The 20,086-nt window shown below is 38.1% G+C and overlaps 1 protein-coding gene across 1 annotated transcript in view; it reads right to left on the reverse strand.

Moving 5' to 3' along the window:
• Positions 1-288: 288 nt before the first annotated feature.
• Positions 289-20,086, reverse strand: part of ACTN2 (actinin alpha 2) — a 71,391-nt gene continuing 51,593 nt past the window's right edge. Inside the window, exons 13-21 of the mRNA XM_085298281.1 lie at positions 16,209-16,317; positions 15,246-15,386; positions 14,701-14,883; positions 12,776-12,910; positions 12,147-12,326; positions 10,998-11,144; positions 4,121-4,186; positions 3,017-3,175; positions 289-1,658 (exon numbers count right to left, since the gene is read on the reverse strand). Of these exons, the coding sequence (XP_085154407.1) occupies positions 1,500-1,658; positions 3,017-3,175; positions 4,121-4,186; positions 10,998-11,144; positions 12,147-12,326; positions 12,776-12,910; positions 14,701-14,883; positions 15,246-15,386; positions 16,209-16,317 (1,279 nt within the window). The 3' untranslated portion in view covers positions 289-1,499. The remainder of the gene's footprint in view (positions 1,659-3,016; positions 3,176-4,120; positions 4,187-10,997; positions 11,145-12,146; positions 12,327-12,775; positions 12,911-14,700; positions 14,884-15,245; positions 15,387-16,208; positions 16,318-20,086) is intronic.

Below are 20,086 nucleotides of genomic sequence, written 5' to 3' on the forward strand. Positions count from 1 at the left end.
TAAGAAGCTTTGAACCTCTGTGCTTGGAAGTTTTGCCTAATACAGTTAGGTGGAAATGCAGTTCTGCTCGTTCTGAGCTCGATCTTACTTCACGAGGCCTTACCTGTCCCTCCAGCACATAGTGCATTATTCATGCCAACACAATTAGTGTATAGGTTATAGAAATACATGACATACATTTCCATTTTTTTTTTTTACTTTCAGCAGGTTGAAACCTCTTCTAATGTGTAAAAATATTGCTGGTTCTTGGAGGAAAACAATATATGACTGCCAATGACAGAAGTCTCATAAGGTTTTGAAAAGCAGACTTTATTTAATAGGCACATCATTGCTTTAATAGCACTGGACTGCACAGCTCACTTCACCTTTGTGAATGGTTTTGTTTGATTACATTGCATTTCCTCAGTGACAGTAGGATTCAAGTAAAAAAGTTACTGCTTTTACTTCTCTATCATTTCTCAAGATGGAAAAAAAACAGTAAAACAACTAGCGCACAGAAGCAGAATACAGACAGAACTGCCTGYGATCCTGCAGAACTCATGACAAACTGTAATTCAAGCACTGTACAGTTAAAGCTGCAAGACAACTACATGGCATTTGCTCAGATGGGATTTTGCTTGTGCAGAATGGAGATGAATGTTGCCCACTAACACAACGAGGAACTGGCTTTCATATACTGAGAAACAAAGACTATCCAACACAGACAAGAATGAGGGTTTCAAAACAAAACAGCTCACATGAATTAGCTTCCTTATTTCTTACTATAAATAAGTTGTACTCTCTCAGCTGTAAAAGTTAAAGGATTAAAAGAAAAGTACTGCTTAGAGAACTCTAAAACTGCAATTTAATCAGCTTTTCAGCTGTTTTCTCCCTATATTACAATTCTTTGTGAAAACAGAAAATCATCTTTAAGAGACAGAAACATAGCCTTCTGGATTATTTCAGTGATTAAGGAGTTTACGTGGTTGACATTTTTATTCCCTGAAAAACTGCATTTTAATGTTTTATTAAATTCCACCAGTAGTAGCATACAAAATCATAAATCATCAGAGAAAAATAATACTGCTGTATGAAAGGAAAAAGTGTTATTTTAACATAGTTCTATGAACATGGTAAAAGAAGCACATGTGGCATTGAGACATTTTGAAAATGAAAAAAAATTTAGTGAGCCTTAAGAATTTAAATTTTAAATGTTCCTAGGGTTTACATTTTATTTCTCAGTGGATATTTCCAAAGTTAATTTCCAGGAATTTGTTTTATCTTCAAAATATTTTCTAGCATTGTATAGGACAGACAACCTAAAACCAACAATGCGGAAATCTATGCGTGCTACACACTTTAATATACACTAGTTTAGTTACTAGCACTTTACACTGAAGATGTATTTACTGTATTTGTAAAACTCATTTTTAAATTGGCTTGCCAAAGCTTTTGTAAAGCAATCTGGGAAATTAGGTGGGTATTTTTAATGTCTAACATGAATACGGTCAATTACAGAATTAGAGGTCACTTTCTCCGTACAGTGCTGATGAAAAAGAGGTGTAATCCAGGGCGCCAGGAACAGAACCTGGGCCGGTGTAGGGAGGCATCCTCTTGATGCAGTACTGAGCCTGATCGGGAGGCAGCTCTCGACGTAACTCATCTGCCAGAATGTAAGGCTGGGGGTGAAAGGGATTGACAAATTCAGTATATATTCTTTGACACAGAAATATAAGACACAAAATATTTTTTGTATCTGTGACTAACAAACTTGGACATCCTGTCTATTCTCCTGAGACCAAAATATTTTCCTTGGCTAACTTCACCTTTAGTGATGAGTTAAAGGGGGACAGTCTTACAAACAAACAAACTGACTGGGTCAAAATCCAGTCTCAGGATATGGGACTGTGCACGTTAGCCGCTGAGCACTGTGCAGCCATGGGTAGACTGCTACTGATACAAGAACTCCTCCATGAGTAGCTAGCTTCCCAGTACCTCTAGAGTGCATTACTGCCCCTTCTGCAATGACAGGAGAGACGCGTTTTCAATTAGATCCTGTTAGTTTCAATGTCATAATATATTTATAATGAAAGATGCATTATTACTCTTACTAGTTTACATTTATGATATAGAAGATACTCTCTGAAACTGTTAACAGACTTAAAACAACAACGTAATGAAAACCTTATTTTCCTGGGACCTTGGCTTTCATCTTCCACACAAATTTCTGTTGCGAACATGTCTGGAATTCAAAATGTGGTCCACAATAACTGAGATCACAAAATCAATATAACAGGCCAGATGGAAAAAATCAATAAAGCAAGCTTGGGCAAATAGATCTGTATTGCTGTGATCTCTCCTTTCTCCATAGCACAGGATTAGCTTCCTGGCAGCATTGTTTATCACTCTTACTCCTCTAGAAACAATTTTGTTGCTATTGTCCTCCCTTTTCTCTTCATACGCCTCTCGCTAGTGGATCTGGCTGTGGAGAGCAGGCTAAATTTCCTTCAGGAGACGAATAAGAAACTCGCTCCCTCCATGTACCCGGTAACTAGGGAAGGCCTCCTCCTGCTTCCTTCAAGGGTAAGGCCATGCCGCGCTGCCTCACCAGCCGAATGGTCACAACCTGGCCTGGTTACAGAGGCCTCGTTACGAACTCGCCGTGAACCGTCCAGTCAACACTGTGACAAGGCAGAACGACTTCCCCTCCCATCAAGGCTGCTGTGTGGAAATAACTGGGATACAGTATATCCACTATACAGACAAACTGGGTTTTGAGCAAATACTGTCTTAAGATGTCTAATGTTACGTTAGCTCTTTCTGACGTGAGGGGATACAGACCGCATCTTGAATTATATACGTATTTCTGCTAAGCGTCTTGGTCCCAATCAGGAAAAAAAGGTAAGTGCTTTCTGTGGCGTCTCACAAACCGAAAGCAAAGCTTCACTATTGCTAAACACTGGTATGAGGCTTTCAGCGAAGAAGGGCTAGCCAGGGCAGCTCGTGTCTCCTCACCGCCCGCAGCGTGGTGACTGACCTTRTCGGAAGCGAGGATTCTGAAGGAAGCGATCACTTGTTCAGCCGTGTCCGTGTCCGCCGTTTCTCTGGTCATGAAGTCAATGAAGGACTGGAAAGTGACRGTTCCTTGCCCGTTGGGGTCAACCAGAGACATGATTCGGGCAAACTCCGCCTCACCCTTTCAGAGAACCCAGAACAAAGGAGCGGTCACCACAGCATCAGCCTCTGGCAGTCCGCCCTTCTGGCGAGCCAGCAGGGACTGGCAGCTACAAAACCTTTAACGCTGACTTAAGGACATAAATGTCACAAGCAGCCAGTGAAATCTGCAATCTCAAATGCCTACCTCTCCCTCTTCTGTAAAAGGATGCGATGCTTTCAAGAAAAGCATTCTTTGTCCTAAAGAAACAGCATGTATCTTTCAATTAACTCTCTGCAGCTTTGCCCTCGGCCCTTCCTCCCTCAATGTCTGTTTAACCTGTCCTAATTCAGCACTTCATTTCTCACCCSCTTCTAAAATCAGTTATGTTCCCATTGTAATCTAGATACTGCACGTGACGGAGCAAAGATACGCTGTGAAGCAGTGTACATGCAGACGCACTGAAGAAGGCAGAGGAACAATTATGAAAATATCATGCCAAATATAGGACCGTTCAACTTAGGCTAATCTTTTTTTCTCAAAAAGCATGAATATTTTTGGAAAAATTAAAATATATAAATAGATGAAGAAAAGCAAGTGCAACCCCAAAGCTAGCTTACAATAATTATGAGAATTTAAAAGCATCAAACTCATTCTTCCCCCTGCAAATAAAAGGTTAAATTTTATATACAAGGAGAAAGAGAAAATAAATATTCATTAAATCAACTGTAAATTTCCACTTTTTAGATTTCTTTATAATTCAAAGAGSCATGCAGCAGGCCATAGAATATGCTTTTCAAGAGTCTAGTTTTACTTTTAGCTTCTTTTTAACCATTTGAAAATAGAGAAAGAGCAAACAGTGAACTACTGTTTAAAGTACGAATTATATTATTAGTATTCTGCCAACATAAATAAGTTTTAGTGATGCTGTGGTTAATGTTACAAGCTGTAAGCAAGTCCATTTTCATTATATCTTAAAATTCATACCAAATCATAACCCATTGAAATTAAGCAAGCTCTGAAATCATCGTGGTCCATCAGTCCATTCTTCCTCTATTGACCGAAACAACGTAAGGAATATAGAAGGGAAGGTTTGAGGCATCCAGGGTCATTTCCAGAGAGACGATAAGTTTAAACCATTGGGAAATTGGATCCAAGGTATGAACAGTATTCATTGATATTGCCCAAGCAGGTCACCAGGAGCATCATCAATTTTAAAGGAGGAAGAAGTAGCTAACAGATTACACACAGGAAACAGACATATTCACCACAAGGAGTAATATTAGGGAAGGTTTAGGGGAGACGGAAGGAAGAAGAGGAGGTGAATAAGACAGGAATACATAGAGCACAACCAGAGAAGATAAAGACAAAGGCAAAGAGAAAAGTTTGTTACTAAACTAGCCAAAGTCACGAAACGCACGGGCTGCCTCCCTGATATGCAATGTGTTTTGAAGGTTCTTCATGAGATGGCATATTGACTACAGGTATAGTTAAAAACCGTCTGAAAGTAGTGTATCACTGACTATTTAAAATACGGCACTCCAAGCCTAACATAGGTACATAATGAGAACTGTGTGCTCAGTATGGGAAATCAGTACAGGGATTTTCCTTCTTCTGCCTATAGGCTAACAGGACTTGGACTACAGTAGAGATAGCACATGGGCTTAAAAGATGAGATTTGCAAGACTTTGTACAAAGAGAAAGTGGCCCCTGGAAGATCTTTTATGACAAGAGGTTGCTCATTTTTCTGAGCAATGATGTGGCATTTCTGGCTCAGAGCTGAGTAAACACTAAAGGGCATTATAGGAAGAAGGAATATAAAAGGTTCCTCTGTGTTGTGATGTTGCTGTCTAATACACTGGTTTATAGAGAATCACATCCTATATCAGGAGAGAGCAGTAGAGAGCTTGGGCTGAGTCCAGGGAAAGGAAAATGAACAAAAATCTGGGTGCAAGAAGGATAGCAGTTATCCATAGTTATCCATTAGAGTCCAAATAAAACATCTGAAATCAAGTAGAAAAAGCAATCTGGAAAAGCTTTTAAAAATGCACATAGAAAAATGTGGCTCTGAGGGATGCTGAGAATCCATCTAATCCAGTTTTCTTCCCAGAATCAGGATATTATTAAAGCATTCTGACCAATACATTGGAGTTTAAACCCACAGTCTCTTTGGTTATTATTATACTGGTCTATTTGAAAACAAAATAGCATCAATTTCCTCTACCTGCAGGTCATTTCCAACCTGTCCTAGACTGATGAGGCAGGCTTTAAATTCATCAGAYTGCAGCTTGCCAGATTCATTCTAGCATCCCATCACAGGTCATGCATTTGGAAGGTGAGAGGGAAGAAAGAAAAATCACAGATTAGGTTAGCTGATTAGTAGAGAACACACCACACTTGTATTAATAACCATGTTTTTATGTTAGAATTTCATGGGCCCTTTGTAGGCATACATAACAATGTATTGCCATGGGTTATGTAAAAAGTGCACAACTTTCATAGTCCCATGCTTCAGGTTTGTTCTTCGTGGAGGAGTGTCCTTCCTGCAATGATAAGGTTAAAGCTGTGCTTCCTATACAGATACTTTTTTATTATTTCTGCTGATAAGCCCCTTTTTGTTCTACTGAACTAGCCTTTGCTTCCTTCATTTTCTGCTGTCATACAGCATATGTGAGATGCATTAAAGAGATTACTCAAGCTGGACAAAACCTTTTTTTCCYATTCAGTTATTTGTGTTACTTTCCTCTTGAGCTGATAACATTACTTAACAATTAGATATGCATATCTGAAATAAAAGAGAGTAAAAGTACCAATCAATTGATTTCTTGCCTAGATCTAAAAGAAACTGATAACTGTCATTGCTTACTTTCAGTTTTTCTTCTTTGTTGACCTATACAGTAAAGTTTTACTTTGCAAACTGATTTTGAAGAAGTCCTATTGAATTCCAGTTTAAATGGCTCCTAGTAACATCAAATCAAACTGGATTACTGTTTTGAACCAATTATTTTTCTCTCTGCAGGCCAAAAAATTCACACTAACTTCTAAAAACCTGGCTCTTCCCTTTTTTTGTATGTGTTCATAAAAAATGCATCCTATTGGAACTGTATTCCAGACTGAGTTAATGTGTATACGATTAAGGAGATATTCCTAAATTGGGAAACTGTTACCTTTATTGATTTGACAGACTGACAGTTTGCAGAGGATCCAAGGTTTTACATATATTAGAGAGGGGGTTGGCTGATTAATTTATTTTTGAAATATAACTTCTACATAGTTATGCATAACTAAAATTACAGGAGTTTTAACAGATGCATTGGGTTTATTTCATAAAWTAATAGGATAAAGTGGTGCTTTATTAAGTTCATGATGCCAACCATTTCTGACATCTCATGCTGCTATTATATTGACTCCCTCTGCATCAACCTCTGCCAGCTCCATAAAGAGAAGATAAAAAAGAGCAGTGTGAAGTTGATGACAAGAGATAAAGCAAAGCCGCAAATTTGAAGAAGCATTTAGTTGAAAAWCATAATCACAGTGAAATTTTTCCTCTAACAGTGGCTCTATTTTATGGGATAATTTCTGCTGTAACACACAGTATTTCAAAATAGTTATTACATCGTTCACTGAGAATGCTAATCKAGGCTGGCTTGAAACTCTCCAAAATCATTCTGGGAGCAGGCTGCAGGAATAAGTCACACCAGGAATGAAGTCAGTTTGTCTTACCTTATTTCTAAAGCCATACAAATGTATGACTACAAGAGAAACAATATAAAAATGGGAGGTAAGAGCCAAATCCTGTCCCTTTTCCTCTACAGGAACTGGTAGAGGAACCACCATTACTGAAGTACACCCGGGGAGGTGGTGGCCAATGTGCATGTGAGCGCTGTACCTTGCCACACGTGGCAGCTGCAGTTACGCAACAGGCAGCTGAGGACAGACGGGGTGAACGGGAGATCAGCAGATCTCTCACAATTTGCTCTAGGAGAGGAGTGCCAGTGTTGTGCTGGAGCTCACAGCTGCCATCTGGTTAAGCTGGACTCCCCTGTGGAGTGTCCAAGTAGTCACGCCATGTGCTACAGCAAGAGCTCACATTCTTGTAATGATTTTTTTCATCTGCATGATATATAGCATGAAAAGGCATCTCTGCCAGGGCTATGTATCAGAGCTGCATGGGATACAATTCTGCAACTAAGTCCCAGATCAAGCCTATGTAGGGCTTGCTCATGGGGAAATAGTTCTTTGTATTTGTTTGTATTCTTTACAGACCAACACTGAGCACTGAATGGAGTTTTTTAAGTTTTTTTGCTTGTTCAGCATTTCCTGCCAATACAAGGTAAAACACCGAAATATTCCATGTTTTTCATTACAAGTCCCCAGAAATGTGTTATTTTTCCTCTGTGATTTATATGTGACTATGCAAAAAAAGAGCTTCTGAGTCAAAGTAATACATTCTCAAATTTGTGCTTCAGTTTTCTGAATGTTAATTGATCTGCATAAGCCTGATCATGAGGTTCCTTTAATAGGGAGCTGTTGGTTTTGTTAGTAAAATATATGGTAGTATGATGCTACTGTTCTGCATGCAGATCTCCTATTTAAAATCTATAGTTTGCATAAAAACCAATAGTAGAATATGTTAACAGTCATTCGAATATTACATGTAGAGCAGCTGCAGATATTTTATCACATGCATTGCAATCTTATTTAGAATTTACTAACTATGCTCAATATGAAAAAGGAATCTCTGCATAAAAAGACCTGAAAAACAGAGACTGACAGCATATCTATGTCAGTGTTCCAGTTTGTCTGTGTGTAGTAATTCAGCTATGCACCACTTCGAACACTTCAAAAAATTCCTCTTGTGATTCAGACATGGTGTCCTACTTTCTTTTCCTTTTTTTCCCCCCCCCTATGCAGTCGCACTAAGGAGGGGAATACACCAGCGCTGCCAAAGATTCGTATTTATACCTAAAACCAGACTGTGCTTTTAGGCACAGCTTCCAGCAGGGAGTAGTGGGTAAACAGCAACGTCCCCAGGAGCGTTGGGCACCATGCATACATGCTTGCTGGAAGCAGAAGAGCCTGCAGGGCTGCCCCTYTGCTCCAAGGGAGGTCGTGTATTTACCACTGGCCTTTAACAAGGATGACTTGTCATGCTTCCTGTGCTAGCACAGCTGTGCTGGTGGAGCTACTGAAAGAAGTACGAGCTGTTTCTGCCCTCGTAATTCTTGCATGCGTGTTTCCCACTTACTCAGTGCAGTTTGCAGGTCAGGGGCACGTAGCCCCAAATAAAAGCCTGTAAAATACCAAACAGGTTTCTTTCCAATATTCAAGAGGTAGAAGCCATTTAGAGCAATTTCATCTAGTTATTTGACTCTCTTTCAAAGRGTTAACAGCTGCAGTGTTAAGCCCCATAACAGATTGCAAGATATAAAGTTACAGTTTTTTTATGTTTTCTTTCTGGAGAGGGAGAAAGAGTTTCCCTCCTCAGATTTGTAACCAAAGAAAGTTGTTTTCAGAAGCAGCCTATAAAAAGCTGTTAGGTTTATGTGTATCAAAATATATATTCCTTTAAAATGGAGAAGGGAACAACTCTGCACATTAATACTTTGATGGCATTCTCAATACATACTAAGAGTCAGACATTAAGATCTGTCTTAAATTGGAGAAATGCCATGGAAGTCAGAGCTATCGCATGCATAAATGACTCTGTTGTGCTTATGCATTTATAGCCTACTTGTCAGGGACAATATTAATTTTCTGAGTCTTTTCTGGCTGTTCATCATTGTGAATTGCAGTCTTTCAATGTATTTCTTAACTACCTCATGCATTCAGAGATGCTGTTAAGAACAAAAAAATTATTACATACAATGCTAAATGCCAATTCCATCTYACAGGGAGAACTCAATGCTTTTCATGTTAGTGCTTATGTTCAGGTGATCCAGTTTCATCTTCATTTGTATTTAAAGCAATCAGTCCATCTTTTCCTAAGGCCTTGCTCTGATATATTCTTTGGTATCTCAAAGTCTTTCTACTTCTGCAAAGTCTAAAGATCCATAATGATACAGCTGGTTGCTGTAGGAATAAGCTTGCCCTTGCAAGACCTTCTGAGGTACGAAGAGATGCCCGTAATACCTCCTCAGCAGGATGATAAGGTCACTGAACCAGCCTKGCTACTACAGTTGCAGAGAACTGATCTCTGAAATACACTAATATTGGGATGCCAGAAATGGCTATCGAGTGTAAGATATACTAGGATTCAACCATCTTGATTCCTTATCCTTAGGGAGCTGTCAGATCTTTATGCAAAGTTCCTGGTTTCTTTTAAATACTGGTGTGTAATTTATCAAGGCCTGGCGCTCTGTCTGCTTTTAACAGCCCTAATTGCTCAGTTATCTGCTCCAGAGCTTTGGGAAAGCCATTTAGTATGTTACTTCCTTCCAGCCCAGGAAATTTATCTCTRCTTCTGTGATATCTTCTGCATCCTTAGCAAATAAGAAAAGGAATTACTCTGCATTACAATCACATTGAGATTTTGCATAAAATCTGCCTGTTTCCTGTGTAGCTACCCTTCTCTATGCTTGTGCGTTTCCTCAAAAAGCACAGATTTAGGAATTCTGCTTTTCTTCCTAAACAATTAAGGACAGCCAAAAGTATCAGCATCCAACACATATCAAGTATAAGTCCAGGTATGCATAACCATTTTGCAAAGAGCTGGTCAAACAGGATGTCAGTGAAAAGGAAAACCAGCCTTCAGAAGAGAACTGAAGGAGAAAAGTCGCATTTTTCTGTAGCCTCTGATGATTTGAAGGAACCAACCCATCTGATAACACAATGGAGGTTAACAGGGGTTAAGCACAGCCTGATAAACACAGGAATCTGTACCCAGATACAGACAACAGCTTGGTGTTGTGCTATGGTAATCTTCTTCAGTATTTGAAAAGAACTGGGTTTTGAAGTAGGGTTTCTGTGATCACAGAGCCAGCAGAGCTGCTAAACTCATGTACAGATGATTCTACAGATGGCAATGTCAGTTCCGTGTCTGCATGTATTTTGCTATTGTGTCTATCAGTAGTTATCTTTTTAACTCTTTATCCATGAGTACTGTGTAAATCACAGGAGTGAATTGAGTTTCTTCACAAGTGTTTTCATTTCTACTTTTTTGTTCATCCTTAATTAGATAACTGACACATACAGTCTCCCATTCCCCACTCACATCCAGAAAAATAAAGGATTTTCCTTCACAGCTAGGGGGACAGGTTTAGCTCAGTTGGTTAGAGTGTGGTGCTGCTAATGCCAAGGTTGTGGGTTCAATCCCTGTATGTGCTACCCTAAGGGYTGGACTAGATGATCTCCAGAAGTCCCTTCCAACCTTACCACTCTATCGCTGCCCCAACTATATTCCCTACAGACCTATTTTGGGAGGACCAGTTGTTACATAAAAAAAAGAACATTGTAATCCACATTATATCTAAATGAAAATTTAACATTTACATCTAATGAAGCAGAAGCCACTGGCAAGCACATAGTGTGCTGTACTGCCTTAAAATGAAGGGGTACATTATTTTTCAAAACATACAGATGTATCCAGTCCTGTCTGTTATTTGAACAAATCCTCAACCATATTCACTCAAGTACAATTTTTCATTACATTTAAAGACTACAAATTAATCTTTAAAGTATCTGCACAATGCTATGATTTTATAAAGATATAAATCCTATTTTAACTGATCTTTTTTACTGTTTTTGAAAGAATCTATTGTTACTGCATTTAGTGTTTTTTAAGAGGATTTTATATGGAATGGAAAGAGACGTGCTTTTGGAAACAATGAATATTGTTAGAGGAGAAAAAGCAGGAATACTGTACCCTGTCAAAATGATTGAATGATGCTCTGAATTCATTCATTTGTTCCTGGGTGATACCCTTGGCATCTCTTGTGAGGATCTGAGTCTCAACCTCATTGATAGTTCGAGCAATAGTGGTAAGTAGGAGCTCCCATCCAACACGAATGTGCTAAGAGAGAGAAAACACTGATTTATAAAGGAATAAAATATATTCTTCTAAGACTATAAAATGTACAATAAGTAAAAAAACCCCATCTCTACATATTTACATGGTACCTTTTCAGTACACTGACAGCGTATTATGATTAAGAGTCATTAATAATAAAATTGGCCTTCAGAAAAATATGGAATTTGTTTCTAAATAGGTCCTTCTTTAAGAAAAGAAAATGTTCCTAGCTTTTATTCTAAACCATCAGACTTGGTTTTGAGAGCTGTTATTTTCTGTAATCTCTGTTTAGTCAGGGGATATTTGACCAGCACTGTTCCTAGCACTCCCAGTTTCAGCTATTTTCCTAAATTCTTTAAATAAGCAGTCTCAAAAGTCATTTTACAAATATGGGAAGTTTGCTTTAAAACAGAAGAGGGCTCTTCTATGTAAAATATCTCTCACAGAAGCTTCATCAGGACTGGTGCCTTCTCTGGTAATCTGTAAATTCTCATGGCAAACTATAATAAACATTGCTTTGTCAGATCAAATCAATTACCTACTTTTCAAAGAAAATAAAACATGTCATGATGAGCTATTTTTCATTTGAATTTTTTGGTCACAGGAAATTATAAGAACGATTAAGCAATACTCTTTATGTTCCATTAAAAAGTATGTAACAATTTCTGCTTTATCGTTCTCAGACCCAAGAAAATCTCTTTAAAATATCTTATGCCTCAGACATACAAACAGCCTCTATTCAGCTTTTGGCCACCTTCAGCAGCATGGGGAAAAGTGACAAAAAAAACATWGTGTTTTATAAAATAAGAGCAGCAGTCTTGTGACTTTAGCCATAAGCTATGGCAGGGACACACTGAACCTTACAAATCCATCAGACTTTCTTATAAGACTGTCATAAAGTCTGCTGAATTCCATCCTCTGTTGCAGTCCCTTCAGATCAGGGGAGGTAGTTACAGGACACAAGAGGGCAGAATAAACTAAGAACAAAGCTGACTAAATGGCTACCTCCATAGTATAGTTGGTGTGCTTGTTGTCAAACACCAGGGCTTCTTGTATGAGCTGATGATCTCCTTCCAGTTTGTCAATATTGGTTTTATAGTTGATGATATTGTGCTCATATTGCTTCAGCTGATTCATCTGGTCCTCCAAAGGCCCTGTCATTTCAATAGAGCTACGGGCAATTTCCTGTCAAAAGAAACAAAGAACCCCCACCCCAAAATCTGAGCTTCGGATTTGCTGATTTTCTGAATGTTCACATAAACACGTAACATTTTCAGATTAAGAAGCAATAGTAATAAAATCTTCATATGAAAGACAGGACATATTTTAGTGAAGAAAGGAAGTTTCAAAATAAATATAGCACATTTCTTTTTGGAATCAATATTGAAATCCATGGATCTTTCTGCAAAGAGCAGAAGAAAAACAGTCACCCAGAGACTGTTTTTTTTTCAAAGCTACATCTCCTTCTCACCATCAGGGTACACTTGTACAAGCTTGCACAGCTTTCAAAATCATCTTAAAAGGTGCTAATTACTTTAGGATCAAGGAGCTGGTGAACTTGTCCTGCATATATAGCAAAGAAAAATGACAAAACACTTTGTTCGTCAGCTTCTGCTTGAGTATCCAACACTAACCTCCATCTTGGTCTGGATCCATGGCCCAATGACATTGGCCTGAGCAGCAAACTGGCGACGCAGGCGCTCATTTGAGTGCTGGCGGGCTAGCTCCTCCTGCAAGGATTGATCCCTCTGAGGTACCAGCTGTTTCACCTGTCACAGTGTGAAAGAAAGTGTGAGTAGACAGGACTGTATACTTTCAAAACAAATAGGACTACAATTATTCATTTTTCACATTGGTCTGAATACTCATATCAGAAGGACAAGCCAGAAACATGATCACTAATCTATTTGCCTAGCTAACATAAGAACTTGCTAACATGGTTTTGGGCAGCCTGGCAAGAGAGACTGACATGTAGTGGAACAAATTCTCGCCTCTGGTGGGATTCAAGATTAAGATGATTATTTAACTCAGTTACTAGAGCAAGTATTTTGTTTTTCTTTTGAAACACAGCTCATTCTCTATCTTTAAGTAATAGCTCTAAGAGTTATCAGTGCAAAACATTTCATTCAAGCAGAGCCACTAACGTACGATAACATAAGATATGTTCAGTCCATCATGCCTATCTGAAGGTCTCTAATAGGTTGCAATTGCTTTTCTTGGCTTACAAAATCTCCAAGGGCAATCAAGAAGAGTATTTAATCCTTATTGCTTGGTTCCTATAACCCACTAAGAGCACATACTTGTTCTTTGCCATATGGATTTATATATTTGGTAAATTTGTACATTCTACACATTCATTTACCTTCAGCATATTTTCTGTCTTGGTTTCTAATAAAATAAACTTTAAGTGATCACTCTAGGAGCCTCTCTTTAATCTCTCTGTAATAATTTTTTAAGGCATTAGCCAGTTTCAGTCCAATTGGATTGAAGGTTAGAGGGTTGAAAGATGTTACATTTTTACAAGTTTCATGAAAACTGGTMGAAAACCCAGCAGCAGGTTAGAAGAGACCCACAACTGAGAAAAAGAAAATAATCATTTTCTGTTCTGTTGGCTGTCACCCTCTGGCCCACCTGCTGGCCAGCCACCAGTTCTGCATTAGCCACAATACATGCTTCTCTTGCCCAGCCAAGAAGCTAAAAAAGTACATAGGTAATATGGAGTAATGGGAGCAGGGGATATTGTGAAGTGGGGCTAGCAAACATGGGAGATAGTATAAGACAACATAAAAAGTTTTAGAGAATGTGTGAGAGGGCTGATAAAGAGATACGGCAAAGACTCAGTGCGGTAGTAAAGGCATGTGCAGAATATGAGGTAGACTAGTCATATACAAATAGGAAAATACAAGTGGTCCTGGACTAGGAGTGAGATATAGGACACAAATCTATAGAAAGGTAGCTTTATTAGTCCCACTGTTCACAGAAAAACTTACTTTAAATGTAAATCTGAACTATGGCCACCTCAAAGTGAAATCTCTGCGCCTTTTGCTGTTAACTTTGATAGAAATGGTCCCTACACTGGGCACTTATTCTCTATGTACTATATATCTACAAGACTGAAGAAAAAAATTGCAATTTAGGAGACTGTAATTCTATATTATAATTAATATGAAATTACTGAAATATTTTTAAAAGTTTTATACCATGAAAACTAACATAAAACCCTATTTCTTCTTTCATCTCAACATCAGATGTTCAATGATCTATTATTTTTACTTTATGTAATGGATGCAAAATTTGTTCAATATGCTTTTAGTATAATAGGTAATAACCTAATCTTATTCTGCCACATCTTTCTGTTGTCCATATTTGTAAAGATTTTAAAGAATTAATTTTTACTTTGTGCCAGTTCCAACAGTTTTTTACCACTGACAGGCTCATCCTGACATCTGAGGATTGAGAATAATTAATAGATTTATTGTAAAGTTCTCTGAATATTCTCAGTATTCATAAACCAGAAATAATATGTTACAATGTCCTTTCTGCATTTAGCATACACTACCTTTTCCCACTTGGTACGTATTTCTTCCACAGTTACAGTGCTGTAAGGATTGCTTGAGCTTATTCTCATGTTGTAGCTCTGAATAACTTTCTCAACTTCATTCTGGATTGACAGAATGGCCTGTCTTTCACCATCCGCCTCTGGCAAAGTAGCTTTAAACTGATCATGTGCAGAGATTAAACTCTGAAATGAAAAAGAGAGAAGGAGAGCATGAAAATTTTAATGTTGCTTCTAACATCTGTAGGATTTGCTGTAAATAAGCACAGGTCACCTCTCACCCTCTCAAATACCCTGTCTACATGCATCTGTTTAATTTAATGAAAAAGCCCTCATTTTATGAGGGCCATCGTTTCCTCCATGATCTTTGGAATATTCTTTCATATCAATAAGGAAAGATCTTTATTTATAATAGAGAAGACATCACAAAGAAAATGTCAAGGTAATATATGTTTTCTTCTTAYACATGTATTCTACAAGAAGGAGAAATTTCCTTTCTTATCTTCCCTTATAGCCAAAGGGTAAGCCAAAAATARACAACCATGTACCTGAATTTCCTCTATGCTATGAACAATAAACATGTCCTGTAGGTCTTCCATAGCACCTTCCATCCAGTTGTTGAAAGGAGCAGCTCTTTTAGCAAACTCCAGGTGAAGCTGATCAATTGTTTCCAGCAATTTCTCCGTCCTCTGTACAAATTGGGAAAAGTACATTCCTTTGTTACTAGGGCACAAGCTAACTCCAAGCACATATCCATGCACAAAGTCACACCTCATTTTTTTCAAAAGCTACTGTTTTTCTTAACTGATTTCACCGCTTGCTTGAGACACACATTCTCATTCAATGCAACAGGGCTAACTGACATATTTTGTATCAACAATACTTTTGTATCAAACATGTTAAAAGGRGTATATGCCTTTGATGGATAAGAGATGAAATTATTTTTTGTCTCTTCTGATATTTTAAGTATTTTTTGTTATCGTAATCTATCTGCAAATCAATTAAAATCTGCTAATCTTGCTTTAGCAATTTCTTGTAAGTATAAATAGGAGTTAGACATGCATTTTCCGTGTCAGCACATGTATGTTTGACTCCCTCTTTTCTTAATGAACATGGCTTTGGAACACTCACTACCAAAAAATTCACCCAGTACTGGCCATTATTCCATAACTCACTTGATTTATGTTCAGACAAGTAAGAAAAGGTAAGTGCCTGATAGATTTTATTATTCTTGCTGAGCATCAAATTCGCAAAGTGGGTGCTATAAACTACAATCCATTTGTTGATGCTTTATAACTGTCCTTGGCAGCTGAGCACTGTAAGATTTGTTCTGAGCAATTCAATCTGTTTGCAAATGAAATCAGAGCAAATTGAAATGGAGATCTGAAGAAAGGGTTTATTGCTCTTTGGATTCCACAGTGGATGCTCAAGAGCACTGTCTCYGGATCTCAAACAAAAGGTTTCTTTGCCCCCGCCTCAACTGAGCTGCTGATTGTTGCTGTACAATTTACCTCCAGTGCCTCTCTCCTTTTCTGAGTAAGTGTTCCCAGTCTGTCCCATTGGTCACATATCTTTTGGCATCGATCATTGACACTTGCAGCATCATGGTAGTCCAGTTCACTAAGAGAGAGCAAAGACACAAGTCTGTGACTTTCTGAGAGACAACAGCAAGTTGCACGTTCCACATCCTTTTCCACTGACCCTTAGTAATTCTTCCCCTCTTTTTTGCAATATTTCTCCTCCAGCTAGGCAAGTGTTGCAGTATTGCCATGTGTAATCTTGGCATTCAACATTTTAAGGAGCGCAGTATAAGAACAGGATCAACCTCCTCTGTTGTGAGAAAAATCAAGTGTCCACCTGTAACAATTAAGGTGCCTAACCATCAACATCATCTCAGCTTTTCCTGTGGCCCACAGCAATTTGATCCCCTGAAGCCCAGAATCTTCAGACTGGGGTTCTATCAAATTCCTGGAGCTTGGTACAGTGTTAAATTAAATGGCCTGAGATATAATAGTTTCATTTTAAATAATCCAGTGATCCTTTTCAGCCTCATAATCTGTGAAATTATTTACCTGAGACACATACCTAAGTTTGCACTCCAGGCATAATCCCTCTCTCACAGGCTTGGCCATACTAACAGAAGCTGCCCAGATCTGAGGCACAGGGAACAACTTTCATCATTCTTTCCAGGAAAACCTTGTAGAGCCACAACCTAGGACAGGCTTGTTCAGAAGGAACAGGCATCTCCAGACCCAGGTATGCCACCAGCACAAATCAGTGCATGCACAGAGGACATAGCAGCTAGTATTGCTTTCTTACCTGCTGAATAGGCTTATATTATGCCGGCAGAAAGTGACTTATTCTGCCTAAGATATGCAATAACTTTTCAAGGTTCTCCTTTGAAATTCTGAGCTGAGTCTGTCTCAAATCAAGTTTTGGATCTCAGAGACAGATAATCCCCTTGGTTCTGCTGGACTTTCRTGACCATAATAAAATACATATGTTTGGCACTTTTACCAATGCTCACTTTTATGAATGTATCATCATCCACTGAATTTAGCTCTTGGCTTCTCCTTGAGGACACTTTGCACAGCACTAAGCATTGCAGAGATTGTGTTTACATGACAGYATGACAACATTAAACTAGCATTTACTCTAAGGCTTGAATAAGACATTAGATGTACAAGACTACATTAAAAATTTAGGCAAATTTTGTCTCAATCCAGAGAAACATTTAAGTATGAGCTCTCTTTAAGAACAGTGATAGTGTTACAAAAATAGTAGAATTTGCTCCCTTCTTTTGAACCTTCGTCTTTAGACAATTGCAAGAGGAAAGTACAGATCACTTCTTCCAGTAACTTAGTAAATCACAGTGGACAAAATAAGAACAGAGGGAGATTTCCTCAGTCAAGCTACAGCAAAGGCCAATAGCAGACTAAGTCAAGAAATACCTGAACCATTCTGTTAAAAAGAGGCTTCAGATATGCTGCAATCAATTGACTGTTGAAAGTGAAGAATGTTAAAACACCTAAAAATGCCATAATGACTTTAAAAAAAAAAGATCAACCCAAAACTGTAAAAGCAGAACTGCTATGTACAAGGAGGAATCTGCCAGCAAGCCATCCTACACAAAGTCTCCTTAACTCTAAAACTTGCTTCCTCCTTTGGAACAGGACTTTTTGTTAGCCTCCAAGGGATACAAAAAAAAGCCATACATTTATGAAGAAATTGTAAGTCAGAAGCATGGAGCTTTGTGTTAAATGGGTCAAGACATATATTGCTGCTTTGACTATTTGCATTACAGCATACTGAGACTATTAGATGATGTTCTTGTGTGAGCTGTGAGCTCACTAAGTAGAWGGGATGTGGTAATTTGTATTCTGGTCTGTTTCAGCACACTAAATCTAATATATCAGAGTATGCACAGGACTTTTTTCCAGATATTCCAGGTCGTATCCTGAAAATACTGCAAATTTGATTTCTAATTCAGTGGATCACTTATTTCCTTTTGTCAATTAGGATAAGCGCAGGTATCCTTTCATGAGAGTGAGGGACTGATTCAACTCTGCTCATGCTCCTGGAAGGTAATGTACAACATTAAACAACCAGCTCTACCAGGGAGATTTTGTCACTCCACACAATACCTCTGCTATCCTATTTCTTCCTGGGATTTTAATATGTGCTGTGGACAAGTAGGTAGGAAAATAACATTATCAAAAAGAGCACTAGTGGTTCAAAAATCATAAGCTAGATCACCAAGTGGTATTAATCCGTGTAGCTCCACTGCCTTTCAGGGCCTGCCATAGCTTACTTCAGATAAGTGCATTATATGTCTCAGAGAACAGTTTTATGCTCAGTGCACGAAGAGAGAATGAAATAACAACTTATAGGAGATAATTTACATAGAAATAAAACACAGGTTTACATTTCTTTCCCTATTAATTTTGTATCTCTCTCAACATTGAATCTGTGAAAAGACTAGATTTCACATTTTTGTAAAAAGAAATTTGGCTTATGATGCTTAAACAGAGCACTGCTGCACATGTTAAGTTAATAGAGCTTCCAAGGGAACAGTCATTTCTATTTATTTGGTTATTTGAAATCTACAGGCTTTGAATTTTAAAAATGAGGAAGCTATTTCTTTTGTTCTCACGAGTAATTAAATCTTATCCCTAAAGAATTTAAAAATTAGGCAAATTTTGTCCAGAGAATCAATTAAGTATGAGCCCACTTTAGGAAAAACGATAGTGACAGAAAAATAACCTGCTGAGCAACATGCTTCAGTGCTGATTCACAATCACCTAGTGGTYGTCTTCGCTGAAAATAAGTTGCTATAGTAAAAGTGATGAATATGCAAGAAACTATATTCAATAAATTTTGTCTTGATTATTAAAAACATTGTAATGAGCACATAGGACCATAAATTATTATAGCTCCTTGTAGTATGTCTCAGTCCAGTTCTATTTAGCATTTACGACGTTATAAATGTTATAAATGGTAAATCCCATTTTAGAAATCTCTCACTCTTCTTCCAGCTTTGTATATGGCCCCATCCAAGCCTTGTCATGCCACACAGCCAAGGATTTCCAAGTCTATACAGGCTGGCATACAACAATCTTATAGCAGCATCCAGGCTGGAATGACCTGCATGCACACACATAGATCCTCTATCTAGACAGCATCAATCAACAAGCTTTTAACAACTTTAACCTTTAGCTCCCAGCGGACTCAGCTGCTGCAGCAAAAGATATCAGAGCAGAGAGTGAACTGTAACTGGTACAGTTCAAGGTCACACAGCAATTGTTCACCTTCAAAATAGCAACATTAGACAGCCAAGAAATGACTAAAAGAAAAGGAATGGAGGTGTACTGACTTGGAATTTAGACACAGATGATGATGACTTCTGTAAGGGTCTGATCCAGTGACCAAAATAATCAACAAAAAGACACCCGACATCGACTTCAATGGCCTTTGAATCAGGCACTAATGCACATTTCTCAGTGTTTAGCTCAGTCTTTCTAAAAAATATGTCTGGAGAAAGCAACTATCATTTTCCTTCATAATTTTAATGATGGTGTGAGAAACAGTGGATAAATAATTAAAAGCAACATTTAAATAGAAGTTGTGCATTTGCTTATAGCTTATAATAAAACTTGGCCTTTATTCAACATCTTTCATTCAGTGTTCTCCAGTGGCATAAGCTTCAGCTGCTAAACCTTAGGGAAAAAAACAGGCTCTGATAGCCCGATTGTATGGATGAGCAGAGAAGTGAAGGAGAGCATCTTTGCAGGCAATGGATCTTCAGCATCTTTGCAACCTGGGCCATAAGTAAGTTGTTTCATTTCACAAAAAATCATAGAAACAACAGAAATCTGAAACAGGATGCAGT

The sequence above is a fragment of the Rhea americana genome, unplaced genomic scaffold, assembly GCF_003343005.1.
Source record: "Rhea americana isolate MKP2758 unplaced genomic scaffold, rheAme1 scaffold_137, whole genome shotgun sequence".
NCBI lineage: Eukaryota > Metazoa > Chordata > Aves > Rheiformes > Rheidae > Rhea > Rhea americana.